The 21,773-nt window shown below is 36.9% G+C and overlaps 1 protein-coding gene across 1 annotated transcript in view; it reads left to right on the forward strand.

Annotated features, from left to right (window-relative positions):
• Positions 1-3,286: 3,286 nt before the first annotated feature.
• The window catches only part of LOC139970484 (TOG array regulator of axonemal microtubules protein 1-like), a 56,878-nt gene continuing 38,391 nt past the window's right edge, over positions 3,287-21,773 (forward strand). Inside the window, exons 1-3 of the mRNA XM_071976238.1 lie at positions 3,287-5,583; positions 9,992-10,133; positions 15,588-15,716. Coding sequence (XP_071832339.1) covers positions 3,517-5,583; positions 9,992-10,133; positions 15,588-15,716 — 2,338 coding nt within the window. The 5' untranslated portion in view covers positions 3,287-3,516. The remainder of the gene's footprint in view (positions 5,584-9,991; positions 10,134-15,587; positions 15,717-21,773) is intronic.

Here is a 21,773-nt window from a genome sequence, read left to right on the forward strand (position 1 = left end):
CTCTGGACATACAATCAGCGTCCATAGCCTAGTGGTTAGGGTGTCCGCGTACAGAGCGGAAGGCCCGTGGTTCGAATCCCGGTGGAGGCTGAAAGTTTTTTCACTGTTCTTGATTTTCCAACTCATTACGATTTTCATTTATATATATATATATATATATATATATATATATATATATATATATATATATATATATATATATATATATATATATATATATATATCGCGTAATCACGCAAACGTTTACAAGTGGCTAGACCCGGACGCGAAGGTGAAGTGAGTCACAAAACTGCGACTTTCCCATCGGACGTTACCGTCGTTCTAACCTTGTGTGACACGTGGACATATTTGGAAAGTTTACCATGACAATTGTTGCTATGGAAACTGACATAGCTGCATATGGCTCAACGGGCAAAGGAACTACAACATCTCACCTTCCCTATGGGAGCGATGAGATAACAAGAGGGTAATTCATGGACTTCTGAATGCATCTTAATTGTTGTCATCTTTGCTATAGGCAGGATTCCAGTTTTTTAACATTATAGTTTAAAACGACAATACCTAAGCATCACTGTTGTTTCATGCAAGGCATCAAAGTTGGGGCAATTTCACCTCTGACCTACATTGACCTTTCAACTTCAACATCCAAAAGGGAATATTGTCGTATTTGTCTCATCATTCTCTACATATCTTGTGGCTAAAAACCAATGTTTAGGGCCTTGAACATTGACCTATGACATTATCAATTAAGCAGGCACGAGTTCACATGATCATGCACCTATACCCACCAAGTATGAACTTGATCCGAATTATGGTCTAGGAGAGTTTGCGACAAACTTTTCCACAGAATTAAGGCCAAATTTGCTTTTGACCTACATTGGACTTCGATGTCGACCCTTAACAACTAAATAAGAACTATTTTAAAATTTATCCCATTATCTTGTGGTTTAATACATTTTAACAACATACTAACATTTAATGATCTAAAAACAAACTTTTCCGGTATTTGATTTCTGACATTTGACATCACCAATCACACAGGCACGCGTTGTCATGGTTAGGCACCTCCCCACCAAGTTTGAACGTGATCAGACTTACGGTCTAGGAGTAGTTTGCCATTTGACCTCAATTGACATATATATATGTGACACCGACCCTTGCGCTTTAATCGGTCCTACTTAAAAATTGGTCTCATCATTCTCTACATATCGTGGTTTAATGACTTTTTCCTACAAGATGAAAGATAATTATTAGATCTATTAATCTTTTTCAGTGTTTTCAGGTACTTAGAAGTGCTGAATAAAGAAATGTTGCGCACAGAAGTTGAAGAGGGGAAACAGATCAACAAAATGCAACTGTTTAAATGAGGTGTAATTTATGCAAATTATATTCAAATGAGCAACAAATTATAGAAAAACATAACTAAAATGAAAATAAATAGGAAAAAAAGAATAACCTTACTCTATTGTATTATTTTGTCTTTGTAATTACTTCCCCCTCTGTTGTCATTATATATTTGTTGTTTTTTGGGTTGCATTGGATCCTTCCTATTACCATAATTGATTGTTTATGGAAATTGCTGGAACTTTTCTGCAGCATAGACCAATTCATATCCTAATTTTTAGTGGCAAAGATATGCCTATTTTCAAATGTCTTCTTCAAAGTGTCTTATGTCGAGAGAAAAACAACAAGGGCAACAACGCTGCAGAAGCTCAGCTAAGCTTCTATTTGAGAAATTTGTTTTGATTGGCAAGTCTTCTGAGCAGTTGCTCCGTTTGTTTGTGCATAAAATATAAGACATATCCGGAATAACGGTGTCCTTTCCTTTGCTCCCGATCTCCTTTTTTCCTTGTCTTATGCTCCTTCTTACCAGACGTAGTTTGTTAAAATTTTAGAAAGTTGTAAACATTTGTTTTGAAAAGAAGACATAGAGATAATTGTATCAGTTATTGAAATAAACAATGATAAAAGTTTGAAATAAATATAAAAAGTAAAAGGGCTACTAATAACCGCTACGTTGTGTTCTTGAATATTTAAACTGCAGAGCCTTTATAGTATCTTTAAATCAAAATGCAAAACTGCATTGAGGTTTGATGGATGACTCCATCGTAAAAGGGTATGAGCCAATGTTATCATTGTAAGATATAATGAAAAAAGTTTTGTTTATATGAATTACGCCGCTACATATCCCGAAATCCCAAATGGGGACTGATTTCAACGGTAGTTAGCCCTAAATACTGTCGGGTGTATATACGAACTGCCCATTGTTAGTCCTAGAAGAAATTTCCCGATATTGTCGTATTCCGGGAAATTCCTTCAAGTGTCTCTTTCAAATGTTGTGGATATCACGTTTGAATTGTGCTGACCCACAATTGTTCACGAAAATTGCACCCATAAAATAATAGAGAACTACCTGCATCTTGTTTACAATCGACGTACCACAAAGAAACGTTAGAGATCAGCAATCGGAATCGGCTCCAACAAGCCGTATCCCACACACAAACTGTGGAAAAGTTAAAATGATAAATCTGCCAAGTCGTTCTTAAGTTTACAGAGAATGATATCGAACTTTATATGAAGCCTGAAGAAAAAGTGAACATTTGTCTGGATCAAGCTTTCCACGGGTGGAATTATATCCAATATGACGGGAACAATTAAAGATGAAAGACATTTTGCTGCTCACACCAAAACGCATACTGGTCGTGAATCTAAAATGTTGAAAAACAAATTTTATGATCATTACATATGACGTGTGGCCTACATTTCACCATAACTGAAAACTCTACAGAAGGCCCTGTGTTGGGCCCTCACATAACGATAACAAAAATTCCTGAACAACTTTGGTTCGCGACATTCAAACGATATATCCACAACATTTCAGCAGAGTATGACAACAGCGCTCTAGGAGGAGTAGCATGTTTAAGTTGTCAGATAATGACCTCTCGTGACCTCAAATGAAGTTCAAATTTACAAACCAAATTGTATGAAAAGTTAACTCACACAAGCCATTTTCGAAATTTGGTCCAAATCGTATAGAAAATGACGAAATGCAGTCATTCAACAAGGTTGCCGAAAGTGAGAGGATTTCGGCAGAATCGCACGATCGCTGTAAGATCAGCTGAAAGCGTTCAGTACGAGTATCTTATGTACGGGTAGTACATACCAACAGTAAATCAGTATAACCCCCTCAATTATATTTCGGACATTCCAATTCCTTGCGCCTACTGTGTGAATTGTACTGTACGAGCTTTTATGGTAGGCCGGAGCGCTACATGCAGAAAATGTACATAGTAACATAACGCCATACAGCAACAGCGTTTCATCTCCATGGACTCGACGATATTAGTAAGTACAATTACAAATGTATTCTAGGCCAACCCGGTGTAGCCTAGATACGAAATTTATGATCGTAGTTTCTCTTCCAGTGGAATAACATGATTTTAAGGGAAACGTGTTACCATCTTACAAATTGGTGTGTCAGAGGATCTTATACTTGTGCTGCAAAATGGGAATTAAATGGCAGAAACCGTCGTCAAGTTACCACTATTTAACTCTTTCGACGAGGATCCCATGGTAATTAATAACACTAGGCGTATCGATACTAACGTTCAAATTCGTAGTAAAATTAAGCATTCTAAACCACGAAATTGGATCAACCACATTCATGAAAGACAGACGGTTGGGGACAATGGTGACTTAATTATGGAAGAAAGTGACATTCTCGATCAGTTGCGAGATGAAAATTACATCGAGCACCGTGCATATCTACTTGATGAATTACTTCAGAGAACTCAAAAGTATGCAGGCCAAGAGGCTGCTGGAAATAGACAGGAACTTTTTCTCAGTTTAGCCCATGTATTGCTGGACAGTGACTTGGAAGTTAGACAGAAGGCCGTTGAAGTCATTTATGCAGTAATACCACACCTTGATTATGAGTTAGATAAATGTATGGACTATGTGCTTCCACAGTTCATTCACAATATTGGTGAGAAGAGGGTTGCGGTACGGAAGGTCATTATTCAGACCCTGCATTCATACATGCGTAAAACATCAAACATACAGCATTTGTTTCATGCTCTTGTGAAACATGGTATTGAACATACTGATCCAGATATAAATATGCAAGCAGTGGTTGCCCTTCCAATCCTACTCACTCCTAACATTCCCTCAGCTGATGTGTATCCAATTATACAATCATTGGCATTCAAAATTTGCAAGGAGCATGATCAAAAACTTCTAGGTTTATCACTTATTGCTCTTAATCAGATCAAGTCCACAGTTGGAAAAGACAGATTTAATTCTTATATGGAAAAGCTTCCACCTGAAATAAAAGCTAGATACCAAGCCAGAGAACAACAAATAACAACAGAAGAAACAGATGACCTAGATGTTAATTCAAACCAACGAAACATATTCCAGGGGCATGGGTATAGTGATTCTGTGTCACATCAAGGATCTAGCAACTCAGAGCATATTAATTACAGTGATACACAAGTGCACGATGATGACGTTGGGTTTGGAATCATTCCTCAAAGTATAATGAAGGGTCTAATGGATCAAGAAAACTGGTATGAAAGACTTTTAGCAGCAAAAGAGTTGAAATCTTTGATATCTGAGCTTGAAGATGTGTCCAAGCTTAAAAGTAACTTTATTGCGCTTATAAGCTTCTTATGTCAACTTTTGGAGGACTTGAATTTTAAAGTCTCAATAGTAACAATTGAGATAATTGAACAATTAGTCTTGAAATTAAATCAAGACATTAAGTTTTACCTCAAACCAGTTGTATCTGCCCTCACCAAAAGATTCGGAGATAATAAAATAGTGATAAGGCAGACAAATATGAGAGTGATGATAACTCTAATGCAAACATTAGAACCAAAGCCCGTTGTAGATGTTGTCAGTGAAACTTTGAAGCACAGAAAGTCTGGTGTTCGAGAAGAGGCGCTTCATATTATCATCGCTGCCCTTTTAACTTTTCCAAGCAATGATTTTGATCTTGCCAAACTGTGTAGTTCTGTGGCACCCACATTAGGTGATCCAAAGAGGAAAGTACGACAAGCTTCTTTGGAGACATTTGCTGTTCTTGCCCAGGCAATGGGTCCAACAAAGATATCACCTTTAATACGTGCTGTCGATGAGGTGGAACTGCAAATGAATGACGAGGGTGTAATGAAAGCAGTTCAAGCTAGGCTAGCTCGACGTCAACTACCGAGAATAAATGATGAATACATGGTGGAGTTGCCATCTCCTTTGCCATCATCAGCTAGCTCACGGTCGGCTTCATCTGTTGCTTTTGACACTGTGTGGATATTGAAAGCAGCTGGTAGCACTGGTAGTGCTAAAGACAGATCATATACTGACCCTGCTATAGAGTTATTACAACCTTCTCCTAACAAAACTGCTCTTACTAATGGATCTCTTCAAGAGCTCGTCCCACCAAAAAGGTTTTACAGCGCAGGAAGAGGAAGGTCCAAATTACCCTGGGAAGAGGACCGAGATGATAGGCCAGATGACTTCGCATCTGAAGGTTATGATGGTTCCTTAGCAGCGGCTCGTGGTCATGTAAACAGTGCCCCTATACAGGTGAGTTCATTACATTTTAGAAGTTTAAATCTAATATTACATGATAAACAAAAGCAGGTATGACGTGTTCAAAGCAGAAATGTTAGAGAATACTGATAATGTGATATGATTCCCCTGCTTGGAAATGTTTCAGTTTTGTGAAAAAAACTGTTTCACTGCATCACTAATATGATTGTCTACTAGTAGAGACAGGATTTTTCTTTTGCCATTATGAACATTATTAAGTACCAAAAATGCCATATTAATATTTCATGGTGATTTTGACCAAAAGTATCCATTGTATTGAAGAACTTATCTTTTTTGAAATTGTTTTGCTCTCATCAGTTGTGGTCTGCATCAATTGAGTACATAATTTGCATGACATAATATACTATGTAACTGAGTAAAATGGTAAACAAAAAATGGAAGTGATTTAACTATAGTACTGCAATTGAGGGAGCAACTAAGGTGTCTGCAACCACACAAAACACACAGACAAACACAAATTTGTATTTTGTTGTTGTTTTTGTAGTGGTCATATTGCATGTGATGGTTTAATAGCTGATTTGGATAACATTTAACAAACAATTAGGTAAAAAATGAGCTAAACTGAATCATAATGACATCAGAATGTAATTTTCAAATTGGCTAACCAGTATTAGTATGGTTGTTATTATACGTACAGTACCATACCTCCCAACTAAACTCAGGAAACAACCTCTATCAAGTATATGAAACTACTGTGCATAGATGGCAGTAATATTAAATGACATGATAATATGATTAGAACTGTAATTGATAAGATGAAAATTTCTATCATGTTACTGTTACATGTAGGTACCCATTGGATTCCTTACCTCAGCTTTGCATAGTTTAGTTAATTGCATTGTGGCTGTAACTAATTTTGAGCCTACATCAATCATTAGCCACTGGCTGCTTCCGTACATATGTACACGGCGGTAGGAAGCTTCCAAAAAGTGGGGGGGGGGGCACAACATCAGAGGGGCACTTTCTTATGCCACAACCACCATTCACTATGCTATAAACTGATACACACCGGCCATTTCACTTAAATGATGTGTTAGTATGTTATCAATACTATTATGGTGCACGTGAATAATTCAAATAAAATATTAAAATTAACAAAGGCGAAGATATCCAAAAGACAGTTCATCATCCAAGGGCATGTTTGCTATTTTGGAAAAAGAGTAGGGGGGGCACGTGCCCCCCGGCTCCTACCCCCCTGTATGTACACATGTTTCCTTTTGCATTCTTACTGCTGAAGGTTCTGATGGATTCATGTGTAGTAGGTATCTACAGTACAGTATATAGACTTTGATAATCAAATTAACTCAAAATAGGCAATTTTGGCAAAGGCTTGGTTCTAAGGCAAAGGCTTGGTTCAGCGGTTAGAGTGTCCACCTCACAATCCTTAGGTTCCAGGATCAAAATTCCACCAGGAGCCAATTCTCTGACCTATTAAAAAATTGCTGCAGTGCAGTGGTGATGTGTGAAGTCTTCTGTGGATTTGGTAAATTTCTGGTTTGTGAACTTGGGAAAAGGGGTTTGTTTCTGTTCTTCACTTGGTTTCGAAACAACTTTGTTCGTCATGGCTGCACTGCAGTGATGTCGAATGGGTTGCCTTTGCCTACCTCAGTGTTTGAGAAAGTAGTCAGATGATGGGATAGACAATCTCGACCCTGATGGGGACGTTAAATGGCGGTCTCGGGAGCTGGAAGGGGAGCGAATTCACACCCCTGCCTGGCTGCCTCGTTATCCTCTGAACACTTGTCGAAAAGAGAAGGCTTGAAATAAGCCGGTGTTCATCCACGATCTTACTTGTGAATGGTGTGGAATGGTATTCACTTCTGAAACCATCCTGAACGTTCCTGAACATTAAGACCAGCAAACCATCAATAACATAGAATTCCTCATTGTCCACATATCAATGAATACAATTGACAAACTTCCAGCCAGTGATCCCAGGCTTACATGCCTCTTTACAATGTAAATGATTTTCCATAGTTGGAACTTATTGTTACTAGAGCACAACAGGTTTTATCTCAGTTAGTGATGAAAAAAAAATCAATATTAAACTAAGCAAGGCTGTGCGATAGTTTTGCACACTGTGTGGCTTATATGTATGTATTCATTGAGTGTGTTTGGTCTGTATTAGTATGGATTTTATTTCTACCAAGAACATTGGAAGAATGATGTACACGTATGAGCTGTGGCCCATCTTATTTACTTTGTTGTACTGTATATCAGTTGGTTTTAGCAATTTTAGCAACTTGCTACGATGTTATCCCTCTTCTCTCTGAAATGCACTATAGACAGTCCAAACATCATCTTATGAAAATAATTATTCTGGAACCAAATTTTCCTTCTGCCTTGCAGTTATTCTTCTATCAATCACTGATGGAACACAACACATTTATTAATAAACATGAACAGTGTGTTGATACAATGGAGCCAGATTATGCTAGCATACATGTAGCATTTGCCCTACTCCCAGAATGGTGATACTGTGCACATACTATAAGTTCACTTTGGGTGGAGGTCAAAGTTTCCCTGACTAAATAAGGTCAGCGGAATTATACCCGCAAACTACATGAATTTCTTTCTTCTTGCTGTGTGTATCGACCTCTCTCTTGTTGGGTAAAAAGATTCATCTGTTTTGTTCGACATATCTTTATTTTCAAGTAGTTAACTTAATATTGAATACTTACGTAATTGGTTGTAACTAGTTGATGGGATAAAAGCTAGCACAGGTCAAGTATGAAACTACTGTATTATCCAGATACTTCCATAATTTAGGCATCAGAAGTGGACATAACTGTTTGTAGTCTTGAAGTCTTGACCTGCCCTCTTGCTTGCATTCATCAGCAACTTAAACCTATAGAGCATACTGAAACTCCCATTCATGGGCAGTTGCTGCATCTACGGTATTCTTTCAGACATGTAATTAGTGGGCATTATCATCAACTTAAGTTTGCAAATTTTATGTCTGAATATTCTTTGGTGGATTATTAATGTTTGATATTTCAGAGAGTACCTGAACACTCTGTCTATATACAGTAGTCACAAATTGACTGTAAATGTTTGATCAGCTGACAGTTGGTGACAATTACTTAATTTCTCCTAATTAGTAAGTTGTTAACTGTTCAACCAACACGATCTTTTATTCATTACCTACGTGATTTTGGTGAAATAAAGTAGTTCTTATCTCCTTGCAGGTACCTGATCTTTATTAAATCATATGGACTGGTAATCATAAACTGTGTCAAGCTTACATAAATGTAGACCAAACATGAAAGCTCTTCTAAGGTGCCTTTGTCATTTTGTAAGCAACTCTGAACATGACACTATATTACAGTAATAGTTCCATCACTCTCTGAATTACCTGTGTCCACACACAGTCTTATAAATGCAGTCTTCTCTAGTCTACAACTGTATACTGTACATCTTGGTCATGTTTTGGGACTGATTCTACTCGACTGTTCTACTCTATTGTCTGGTCTATTACCAATGTCAGTTACCTCTCTTCTCATGTCTACTATCAAGATATTGTTTTGGACAAGTGTTAATCTTTTGATTATAATCAAGTTGTATATCGGTACATCAAACCATTTATATTCAACACAGTAAGTCATTTGGCATAATTTACTCTTATGCAGTCTTCCTTTGCATACATTGCTTCCTCAGTTATATACTTGTCTCCTCACAAATTACAGTCTCATTCTACTGTGGAGTAGCTTGGTAAACATTTAGCTGTCTGGTCCATTCTGGATCTCCTCATTCTACCACCTAGATGTTATTGCTTCAGACAAATTTATATCTTTCGATACTCAAGTTGTACAGTACCTGTACATCTAAGCATTTATTCAAAGACGGAAGTTATTGTGGCATCTTTTTCTACTGTTCCTAGGTCTCTTGATTCAAGTACTATTTTCAACTTGAGTGTTTTTAAAGGCTGGGTTTCTCCCTGTGCTTTCTTACCTTCTAGTAGTTTCTTATCTTCCAGTGCTCAATTTCCTGTTGATCTGTGTTGCAGATCTGAGGAACTGACATATTGTGTGATAGACTAACAGTAATTAGTGAGTCTCAGATTTTCAAGGGTCATTTCTAAATAAATAAAACTGGTATCGAAGTTCAACCTGGACTGATAGGGCTCATTTTGAATGATCTATGACAGGTCAAAATTAATTTTGTGCCTACTGTCATTGTTGAATATTGTGTTAAATGCCAAAGTACATCACATAATTTCACACGCTCCAGCTGACTTTTCATTCTCTCATTGTTAATACAATTAAACCCTGTGTTATTGTGCCCACTGTACTCTCTTTTCTTTGATACCTGTCATGATGTGATCAAATTATTTCAAAGATTTCTGTAGTTAAAAATCTCACATTTCATTCCTTACCTCCAGGAAAAGCCAATGGATATAAAGCCACCGTTCCAACCTCGACAGACATGGAATGGTTCAGAACCTAATTTAAGAGAAACCGTTACCAAGGAAAGACGGCTGAGGCCAGGGTTCTTAACAGACAAACAGGATATGAGAGATACAGGTAATATGTTTGGTCATACAGTGTTTAATTAAAAGATATAATGCTGCTAGATAGGGAAACGCTCTCTCAATAGTTTGAGCTAAGATGCATATATTTAAGTATAAACTTGTAAATGATAAAAGAAATATGAAGACGGAAAAATGAGCACTCAGATTTTGCCTTGAAGACACTGCTTTGACCTTGAGGAAGAGGGATTGGATGGCATGTGTGTGTACATTAATAACTATGTATGCTTTTATTGTCTAGCAAGGAATCTGCAGCTTCTGTTAGCGATGCAATGTGGTCTAAAGTTTGAGAGAAACCTGCACGGGTAGAACATGCTTGAAGTAGGTCTAAGACACACAAGTAAAATACAGACATTTTTGTATGCCCAACTTTCTGTACCTACCAGTGTAGGACTTTCACGGTCGTCCGAGACGATTAGAAATTACGTCGGACTACCAAATCTTTCAAAATGTTGTGTGCTTGGTAGTCCTTCGGACGACCAAAAAAAAATGAAGGGTTCGAAAAATTATTGAGCCTAATTATATTTCATTAAAAACGAAAGTCAATTTAATTAAATAGTTTCTGAATAACACCCAAACCATACATAAATTATTTAAAAACATGCGCAAAATATTAACTTTACAACATCGTTAGCAAAAATCTGTTCACTAATAAAGTTGCCTAACGTTAGTTTCTAATGATGTACCCAGAAAACAAATGAGACTTGTGGCTAAATGTCAGTGCAATGCATTTTGTACGGTGTTGTAACAACAGTCGATCAGACACTGACAGTCTATAGGCCGAGTGAAAATGCATTGCTGGACAATGGGGGAAATCTAGCCTATACTGCTGAATTTGTGACGCAGTTATAAGATATCCATGGAATACTTTCAGTATTGCTGTTATCTTCGACCACATGGTTGCCTAACAGCACATTAAGTCAATTGGGGAAATCTAGCCTATACCGCTGAATTTTTGACGCAGTTATAAAGTATCCATGGAATACAGTAATGTTATTAGCGAAAAAAAATTGGCGTCCCGGGGACGCAAGCCCCCGAAAAAGTTTGCTTCCCGTAAAAAAAAGTTTGCGTCCCGATCGAACACCAATTACGTTTATTGTAATTTGTATGACCTACTGTACTAATACTAGTGTAGTATCACTGCCTATACTTTGTGAATGTTATACACAATATTATAGGACAGATGGCTCAGTGTCTTAGCTTCGGTGTTTGACAGGGGCGGCCCGCCCCACTCCTCCTTTCGCCCACCCTGCCGTTTCAAACAATTTTTACCCCAGCCTCCTCCTTCATCAGCCCTCGTCCTTCCTACTGGCAACTCCGTGGTCAATTGGACCGCGAAAAAGTTTGCAACAGAAACTACTGTGGTATGAGTGCACATTTCACATAAGCAACTTTTATTGCAGAGAAAAGAAACATACTGTGAGATGAATATCCTTTCAGGATCAGATATGTAAGCATCCCACAAGATTCATAGGATGTCTCAACTCATAACATTTTCTGATCAAAACAATGATTAAAATATTACGTGATAGTCTCAGAAACAATTCAAATGCATCTTCGTACCACCAGAGATTGTTGTCAAAATGTACGTAACAAATATGAGACAAGGCCTAACGTTATGATATTTGAGTGCACACATATGAGAGCCTTTACCACAAACTTTGTTATCTCTACACAGGGGAAAGTAAACGTTGCAAGTAATTGTTGTTAAACAACATACTTCGTGTTCATTGAGCACTGAAAATGCAAGAATCTTTGCAGACAATCGGTAGGGACTATTAGTCAATCAAATCACAGGTATCTTGGTAAAGCATTGTCTATTTTTAGCATGAAAATCTCTGTAATGAAGTTTTGGTGACCCTGTACCTTGCGGTTGATTGTTATGATATATTTATTTTCGAACAAATTCAATGATCTGTAGGAGGAGAACTTTTGATTCTTGTCAGAAGAAGAAATAATGAAAGATGTTCATTCAAAAATGTGTTTTGTTATGTTTTCCGTTGACCTAGTTGTTAGTGTGTACTTGGGGTTTGCAAGCAATTTGAATATTTGCGTCCCTGGCCAAAACATTGCGTCCCGGACCCAGAATCCTGTGTTCGTAACAATGCTGGAATACTTTCGTTATTGCTGTTATCTTAGTCCACATGGTAGCCTAACTCAATGGGAATATCTTGCCTAACCATAGGTTCTCAAAAAAAACAAAAAAAACACACTGCATAGTATTTGGGAAATAAATAAGGAACCAGGTAGTATCTTGTCGGGCGGGTATCCGGGTACCCGGATACACCATGCAAACACTATTTGAAAACAGTACACAATAACATGGTTATATGCTAAACTAATAAAGCTTTAATTGACACAATCAGATTGAGCACCAAAATGTTTTGTTTTGAATTATTTGTGTTCATTTTCAATTTTGGTGGAAAATTTGGAAGGACTACCAAGTTTTTTGCAGGACTACCAAATATTTGAAAATCCTTGAAGCTGGTAGTCCTTCGGACAACCTTCTTAAATTCCTGAAAATCCAACACTGCCTACTGTCAGAGATATCGGCAAGTTCCTTTTCCCCAACCACTTTATTCAAGTCTGCCCAACCCCGGTCAGTTCCAATCCCTTTCCCATTACAGTTTGTCAATAACTTTTTACACAATGTAGATTCAAAAACTCAAGCTTCAATGGATACCTTTGATGATGTATTGAAGTAGATTACCCATCAATGTTGCACAAAACTTTAATTGAAGCACGTTGCCAAAAAGACCCAGAAAATTTACACAAGTTTCCAAAGAAGACATTACTGTGGTATGAATTCACATTTCACTTAAGGAACTCTTAATGCTGAGAGAACAAACATTCTGTGAAATGAAAATCGTTTTCAGTATCAGAGATGTTAGTTCCCCACAAAAATCATAAATTGTCTCAACTCAAAACATTTTGTGATCAAAACAATGATTCAAATATTACCTGATATTCTTAGAAACAATTCAACTACAACTCCCTACCATGATCCCTTTTTGTCGAAATGTGTTGTCAACAAGGCCTAACGTTATGATATTTAAGTGCGCACATATAATAGCCTATATTTCAAACATTGCTGTCTCTACATAGGAGAAGTAACTACAACTAGTTTAAAAGTTGAAAAACATTCTTTGTGTTCCTTGAGCACTGCAGATGCAAGAATGTTTGCAGACAATGGGTAAGGGACTGTTAGCCAATGGAATCTTGGGAAATTTGGATAAACATCATTGACTATCTTTTAGCATGAAAATCTCTGTAATGGAAATGTTGTTAGTTCTGTACTGAAGCATCACAACGTTGATTGTTATGATTAATTTGTTTTCAAAAAATTTAATCATCTGTAGGATTGGAAGAAACTTTGGTTATTTTGAGAAGTGCTTTTTTTGAAAGAAGGAGAGATGTTCTTGCAAAAATGTGTTTTGTTATGTTTTACACTGTCATAGTTGTGAGTTTGTGTGCTTGGGATTTGTTCTCATGAAAAAAAAAGTTGCTTCCACCGGACACAAGCAAAAGGTTAAAACAGTGTGTCCCATACGCAGAATCCTGCATTGGTAACAATGCTGTTAATGTAGCTTAATATTACCAAAGTACCGTTCACTGTGCTAGGGACTCACACATATACAACTTGTCTGCACAGTGAACACTGAGGAATGTAATTTCAAAGATTTCAACACTTTCATCGAATCATCGGCCAATAACCCAATTCCTTTTTGAGTATTAATGCATCTGCAAATACAATTCAGCAGCACAATGCACAAAGAAGGAATAGCGAAGTAAATCCTATAATTGAGGCAGGTTGTCACCCGGATTCAATTAAATTATTAAATACAGCTTTAACTTGAACTTATCACCATGATCTCAAGACACACATAGTACATTCACTTGTTCTGCAGAAATAGAAACCCATAACTTGACAAATTATGTTTCCTCTGCTTGACAACAACACACTTTCCATGTTAGACTAGCCTTAGATTTGTGTCTATGTATTTATCATGCAGAAGAAGCACAGTAACTCACTGTAGCTCTGCTCTCTGCTGTCAGTTGCCTTAGAAGTGACCATTGCCATAATAATACAACTCTAAGGATACAATGCTCTATGTCAGCAGAATACAATAGATAAGATGAAGAGAATTTCCCATTGATAAAAACCCCATTCAAGACATTGTTGGGATGGACAAGAGTTACAAAAGGTAGATTTTGTAGAGGAGTGACAGTGTTTTCAAATTGGAAAGGAGAACTAACAGATGACATAATGGTAGCAACAGACCATGAAACCACACAACCAGTACAATTATTATTCAAACATTCCAAGACTTTTTTACGATGGAACAAGTGATCATGCATATATATTATGACCCTTTATACTGTAGCCTGTAGGATACTAGGATTCAAAGGACCACTTCTCATGAAAATCTTACAGTTTATACTAATGGTGAAGTACACAATTTACCATGTTATTTTGTAGTAGTCCTTATGCAACTTAATCGCACACACATAACGGGGAGGGGGGGGGGGGGATCTTATCCATGGGTGTTCTAAGTATTTAGAAATAACCATGTACATTTGCTTTAAGAAAAAAATTTCTTCAGAATCATGGCTTAACTGGCTTTTGCAGTTTACTCTTAATGGAGAGGAAGGTCAATTTGTCAAGACAAAATTTCCTTTGAAATATAGAAATTATTTTGAGTTTAGGTTTGATTGAGCACTGCATCTCCAGATATAAATTAAACAATTTTCTTTGCGAACATTGTAAGGTCATATATGCACAAGCTCTGCTACTCTTACAACGTCTCAAATGCATGTAGATATCATCACTCAGTGAGATACACATTTCACTTACTATTTGCGAAATGGCTGCCAAATTGTTTGGAAATTGTTATAAATGTGATAAGTGTCCACTGCTCTTCACTTACAGTGCACACTTAAAGTACTTGACTGTTTTTGAACTGTTACAGGGATGTGTTAGTACCTTATGAAAGACATTCCCAATGAAGTAAGATTTACAAGCTGACAGTAGATACAAGGACCCTATTGTTTTAGTGGAGGTCCACTGTCATTTGAGGTTGATAGAAGTCAATGTCTCAAGACTTTATCAACTTAATAATTTTGTAAAACATGGATTAACTTCACGCACTACTAAAATGATCCACTTTGGTGAATGTTCCAAAATATTGTATTGAAATTATGCCTTGTATACATTGATGAGTTTGTTATACAGGTAGGATGTTAATTGATTTCACCATTAATTCTCTAGAGTGTTTGCACATGGAAAGCATCTTATTCTGTATTGAGAATATCTGTCAATCATGAAAAGTCAATAAGGTTTGCTGAAAATGATTAAAAAATTTCTAATTAAAGAAGAATGTTTTTGGCTGCAATCAGGTAAACAGGTCAGTTTCATTGATGACTTCTTCAATACTGTCTTTCTCTTCAGGTGGATTTGGGGGATCTTATCGTCAGCACCATCTTGATAAGATGAAGATGATGTCATTAGCTCCTGTGAAGAATGAAGTTGATGAAACACCATACAATGGCTCCCACAGTGCTCCAGTCAGTGATCGAGGTAACAGCATTTGATGTCTCTTCTAAAGTTTTTGTCCAGAACCAATATCTGCAAATTGGAAAATTACTGTTTCACTAAACAAAGACGAGCATAAAGAGAGGAGGGGAGGCACTCAAAGTCATTGATAAAATAGTAATAATTATGTTTTTCAAAATTAGCTGTCGTGGCAAACCTCCCCTCTACTACAATACCAATGACAATGTTCACTGTCATTCCCCATCTTATTGAAATGCTCTCCTTGTATTGGGTCGGCAAACTTCTACCATAATTGATAGTTTGTAAATATTCCTTTTTGAGAAAGGCAGGGTAATGGAAAAACAAAATAAACTACTCGTTCTCATTTTTAACAGGAATCTCAAAAATCAAAGTTGAACTTGAAAGACTAATAAACAGAATGACTTGTGACTACGTATACTTGATAACATCCATTGTGACTTTGTGAATGTTTTTGTCAAATATATACAGTAGGCATGTTCAACTTTGTATCATTTAATGTGATGAATATAGATTTAAATATCGGTCCAATGTTAAATCAAGGATGATTGATTAAAGTCTACTTGCTTATATTTATATGTGCTGTTTCCTACAGTCTGTCTGAGTTTTACTCTAATCAATGAAACAATCTATACTCTACTACGTAGGTACTTCCAATTTACCTTGTTATGACGGCTGTTCTTAGTTAGCTAGATGGAATTGAGTTTGGTTCTTCATTCTTCAGGACATATTGCTTTGGTGAGAGGCGATGATATATTACCCAATCAGACTGCAGTTTCTAGTGTTTACAATTCTAGCTCAGACTGTAATGGTTGTGTAGATTTACTTTTACTAGTCTGTTTAAAATATGTAATTTATACTGCAAACACTACTCCTGTTTCTATTATTCATTAAATTGATTCGTATAGTCCTGTTCTCATCACACTTAGTTTAGTGTGTCACCCATACACAAGCTGCAAAGGACGTCATTGGCATATTCATTATAGTCAAAGTCTCAGATTAGGGGAAGTAGGTGTTGCTCAACAGCCTCCATGTTTGAGATTGATTAATTACTTCTGCAGCGCTAGGAGTTTAAATTTATAGGAGCTGTCAAATAAGGGACAAGAATATCTACACAACTCAAGTATAGATAAAGGAGATGCTGAATTCTGTAATTGATGGATGTTCTCAAATTATTTTCTGTGATTCTGGTTAAGTGAATCTCGAAGATCCTTTAATCCTGAATTGTAGACAATTGGTGCTGTCAGTTACAAATAAATCATACATCTTTTGTAGAATTATTTGGCATCCAAAGAATTGACTAGAAAGATGATTAAGGATTCATTGTTTGTGTGAAGTAACAGTTGCAAGGTTGATCATGTAGCACAATAATTTTGCAAGCTGGGTCGGCAGAGAAAAGTAGTTGGAAAGTACCGTCTCGATTGAGTTTCTGAATTAATTTGTTTTATGAAGACCAGAGATGAACGTTGGTTGGAGCAATGGGAGAGCGAGAACCAGTATAAGCCCCCAGGCCATCTATTGAGAAACCCTGGTCTAAATGTGGATCAGACATTGTGAACTACAATGGAACATAATGAATAAAGCATCAAAAACAGGAAGGTGAAGTTTCCTGCAGTTGAAAATTCTGAAGCAATATAAATCATCTCTGCAAGATGCAAGAACTCATGTAAAACTAACGCTGTCAGTGCACTCACTGAGTTAAATGAATGAAGGACATCACAAAGTGTACAGCACATATAAAGTCTCAGCAAGTGTGTTTGACTGCTCATACAAGACAAATCAGCTCATACAAGACAAACTTCATTCTAGTCTTTTGTTAGTATGTATGTACTTGTTTTGATGTGACTTGTAAACTGCACTGCCCCCCCCCCCCCACCTTTCCAATTCCCCTACCTTGCTTTAACCCTTTATAAATGCCTGATTTTTTTTTTATAATATTTAACTTTCAATGCCATTCCTTTCTTGTACTTAATCTGAGTTACTGATGCAACAGTAAGGATTGGTACAAAAGCCAAATTTCAATTTAGTCCAACATGGAAGCACACACTTGGCAGAAAAGGTTATACTTGCTTAGCAAGTCAATAATGATAATGACGTTTTCTTGTGCAACACATGCAAACATGTTGACTCTTGGACCTGAGAGCAGACATTCACATAGATCTAGGGAAGCAGTGGAGCAATTTCACTTTATCTTTTGTAATTTTCCTTTTTGCCAGTTTATTATTGCATTTTTTGAGACATTGCAAATACCATGGTTGGTTTCAATGACAAGAGAAACCAATGCAGTCACGCAGATGTAAGTGTGTGTGTGAGTGTGTGATGCCTTGCTTGTAAACAGGATATCTCACAATGGGTAACTTTGATGAATCTCATACTTGGCATGTAGATGTCTTATATTGAGTATAAGAGCTCTATTGTTTTTGGTGTGGGTCAAAGGTCATTTAAGGTTACCAGAGGTCAAACTGTGAAAACTTTTTAAACATGGTTTTTCAAAATGGGAAACTTTGACAAATCTCATACTTAGCATGTAGTTGTCTTATATTGAGTAGAAGAACCCTATTGCTTTTGGTGGAGTTCAAAGGCCAGTTGAGGTGACCAGAGGTCAAATGGTGAAAACCTTGTTTATAGTCCATCAGTTACAACTCTTTATTGAAGATCTGACAAGAAACAGATTCAAACAATTTTTAGTTCTAATGAGAAGAGAACCTATGCGGTCAAGGGCATTTGTATGTGTGTGTGCGTGTATACATGTATGTGTTTGTGACATGTAGCTTGTTAACATGATATCTCAAGTAAGAATCATGGATGCATTTTATACTTGGTATGTAGATGTGTCATATTGAGACAAAGAAACCTATCGTTTTTGGTGGAGGGGAAAGGTCATTAGAGCTCACCAGAGGTCAGACGCTGAAAGCCTTTTAAACACTATATCTCAAGATTGGAAGCATGGATTCTTTGGGTACATGGCATGTGGATGCGTCATATTGAAAAGAAGCCTATAGTTTTTTGTCAAGGTCAAAGTTCATCTTAGGTCACAGTTTCTATGTCAAACACTGAAAACCTTGCAAACAATATCTCAAGGTAGGAGGCATGGATACTTCTCTAACCATGTTGATGTGTTATATTACATAAGAGAACTCTGTTGTTTCTAGTGAAGGTCAGAGGTCATCTGAGGCCACCAGAGGTCAAATAGTGAAAACCTTGTAAGCAGGATATCTCAAGTTAGGAAGCAGGGATCCTTTCCTACTTGGCTTGTAGATGCATTTTATTTTGAATAGAAGACTCAATTGTTTTAGTGGAGGTCAAAGGTAATCTGGGTCACCAGCAGTCAAACTCTGAAAACCATTTAAACATCTCATGGTAGAAATCATGGATACTTCTCATCCTTGGTGTGTGGATGCATCACATTGAGTACAAGACCCCTATTGCTTTTGTTGGAATTGTACAGACCTATGTTTATGCCATAGTGTCATTGTACATCATAATAGTGGTTCAGGACATTTATCTAGTGGTTTTGGATCATATTCATGTACTTCAACAGCTTACTGTTTACATTTGAATTCTAATTTTGTAACCCAATTTTTAGACATGAAACCCAAATGGAAGATAATGCCACAGCATTCTGACATGGTTCTCGGTAAAGTACTCCTAGATTCTTGTTTTTTGCTGACTCTCTTTCAGTCGCACCTTTCTTTGCTTGCAGTGAACTGTTCAGACATTAAATTACTTAGATATTACAAGAGATATTCTAGGCATGGGCGAGTAACACGACACATTATACTGGTCACTGTTACCACATGCTATACATGAAGGAAATGCTGGCATTGAATCAATCATGAGATGTTTGACCGCCTCTAACGTGTAATGTTTAGTTGACAAATATTTTTACTACTATTTTCCGTATTAACAAATGAACATTATCCTTCCTTGTTAGCGTTTACAAGTCAAAATTAAACCTAACCACCTTGAAAGTGATTGAAAACAAGTTTAGGAGAACAGCAAAAACCTGTGAATGAGGAATATAGTAGCTGTAAAAGACTTTGGGATCACTATTTCATGGAATTTAAGTAGAAGAAACTTGGAATATCATCACCTTTCGGTCATTGTGTTACCTTGAAGGAGTCAGGACAATACCCAGAGGCTTTGACTAGGATACAATAATCCAGGGTCTGAGCTTCATTTCCCTCCCAAGTTGCTGGGAATGTTCTGCATCTTTAGGCCAAACAGTGCCTATAGAATGTATTTTGGACATAACAATTTTTAAAATTTAATGACATTTTATTAATGTATCTGGTAACAGCAGAGTAGATATCGTCATGTCAATTGAAGTGACAAAGGCTTTGTTTTGTTTTGCCTTTCAACTCATTTATCCACTAAGAGAAATAATATTCAGACATTAAAAAGTTGCATGTTGAAGAAGAGCACAACACCAACTATATTCGGAATAAGTCACATTTCGAGAAACAGTCAACAACAATATTGTATTTGCAGTTTAAGCTATTGAGGAACATCTACAATGATGACATCTCAGACCACTTACAGTACACTGATCCACTCTCTGGAGTAAGAGAGTATATATGGTAACCAAAAAAAAATTCATTCAAACAACCTCCTATAGAGTTTGGAAAATGATTTTGAGATGGGGTCTTCTCCTAATAGTGTGGAATATTTTTCTAGTCAATGTAAGTTGCTGTTGTTGGTGGAAGGGTATCCTTCTATCTACAGTACATTGTTTCTTTGAGAAAAACTTTCTTGAACATTAATTGTATTGGGGGGGGGGGGGGGAGGGGAGCTGGTGTCAATGAAAGTTTTACTAATAGATGACAAGAAAATACCATCACAGTGACAGTGCATTATCATGGCTGTTTGTCGAGTTCGTTATCAAGTAAGTGTGCAATCCCTTTAAAGTTTTGATTTGTTGTAGGTGATTGATACTACTGTACATAATTAAAGTGTCTGGGTGACATAATTTAGAATCGAATGAAACCTGTAATTACTCCCATTTAACAAAGTTTCATTTGGTGGAAAAAGGCCTATTCAGTCCTAAATCGAGAAACACGGGTTAGTTTAGAGACATTTCCAGAAGTTGACATGTATCAACATTGGCAAAAGCTGTCTCAATGTTCTGTAGCTTGTTAACTTCACCTGTATTATCTGTAATATCTGTAAACAAAAACCACTTATATGGAATGATTCAGTGCATCTAGATGCAATTTGAATAAAATTCATTAAGATTAATTTCATTCCCTCTTTGCTCACTCCTATTCCTTTGTACTCAGATCAACCTTAGCATAAACATCTTCACTGAGCCCCAATGAACCCCTGTAAAGTCACTGCCCTCTTTTAAAAAAGTTGCAGCTTGGTTGAGCAACTTGAGCATCATAATTGTATGGAATAATTTATCTGATATGGCATCACAAAATGCTATGCAAAATGGGCATTGCTGTACAAGTACAACGATGTACAGAAGGTCGGTTCTCAGATATCATAGTATATAAGAATATTCAGAGCCATTATAACTGCTGCACAAAATTTGAACACTAAGTTATTCCCTGACTTGGTGTATAAATGTCTAAGATCCATAATGGAATTGCTGGGAGGTAGGTCAATGTCTGAAAATGGGACTACAAAAGTAAAACCTGGGTAAACTTAATATCTGTACATGAAGTACATTTTTTCTCAAGTTAAATGACCAGAAAACAGTTTGTTCTTCTTGGTTCTAGGCAACAGCTCTCAAAGGTTTATGTACCACACAACACAAATTGGTGACTCTGATATTACTCCAGTAGCACCTGCTAGGAATTTGGGTGCTCTTTTTGATTCCTTGGCGGTAGCCGTAGGAATCTATGCGGTCATGACTGCGTGTGTGCGTGTGTATGTGTGTGTGTGTGTGTGTCTGTGTGTGTGTGACGCCAAGCTTGAAATTAGGTTTTCTCAGCAATCCCAAGGTAGATTGATCTCATTCTTGGTACATAGGTTACCCATCATGAGTAGACGATCCCTATTTATTTTGGTGCTAATATCATGAATATTAATGAGTGGGCGGGGCTTAGAGTGATTTTC

The sequence above is a fragment of the Apostichopus japonicus genome, chromosome 8 (assembly GCF_037975245.1).
Source record: "Apostichopus japonicus isolate 1M-3 chromosome 8, ASM3797524v1, whole genome shotgun sequence".
Taxonomy (NCBI): Eukaryota; Metazoa; Echinodermata; class Holothuroidea; order Aspidochirotida; family Stichopodidae; genus Apostichopus; species Apostichopus japonicus.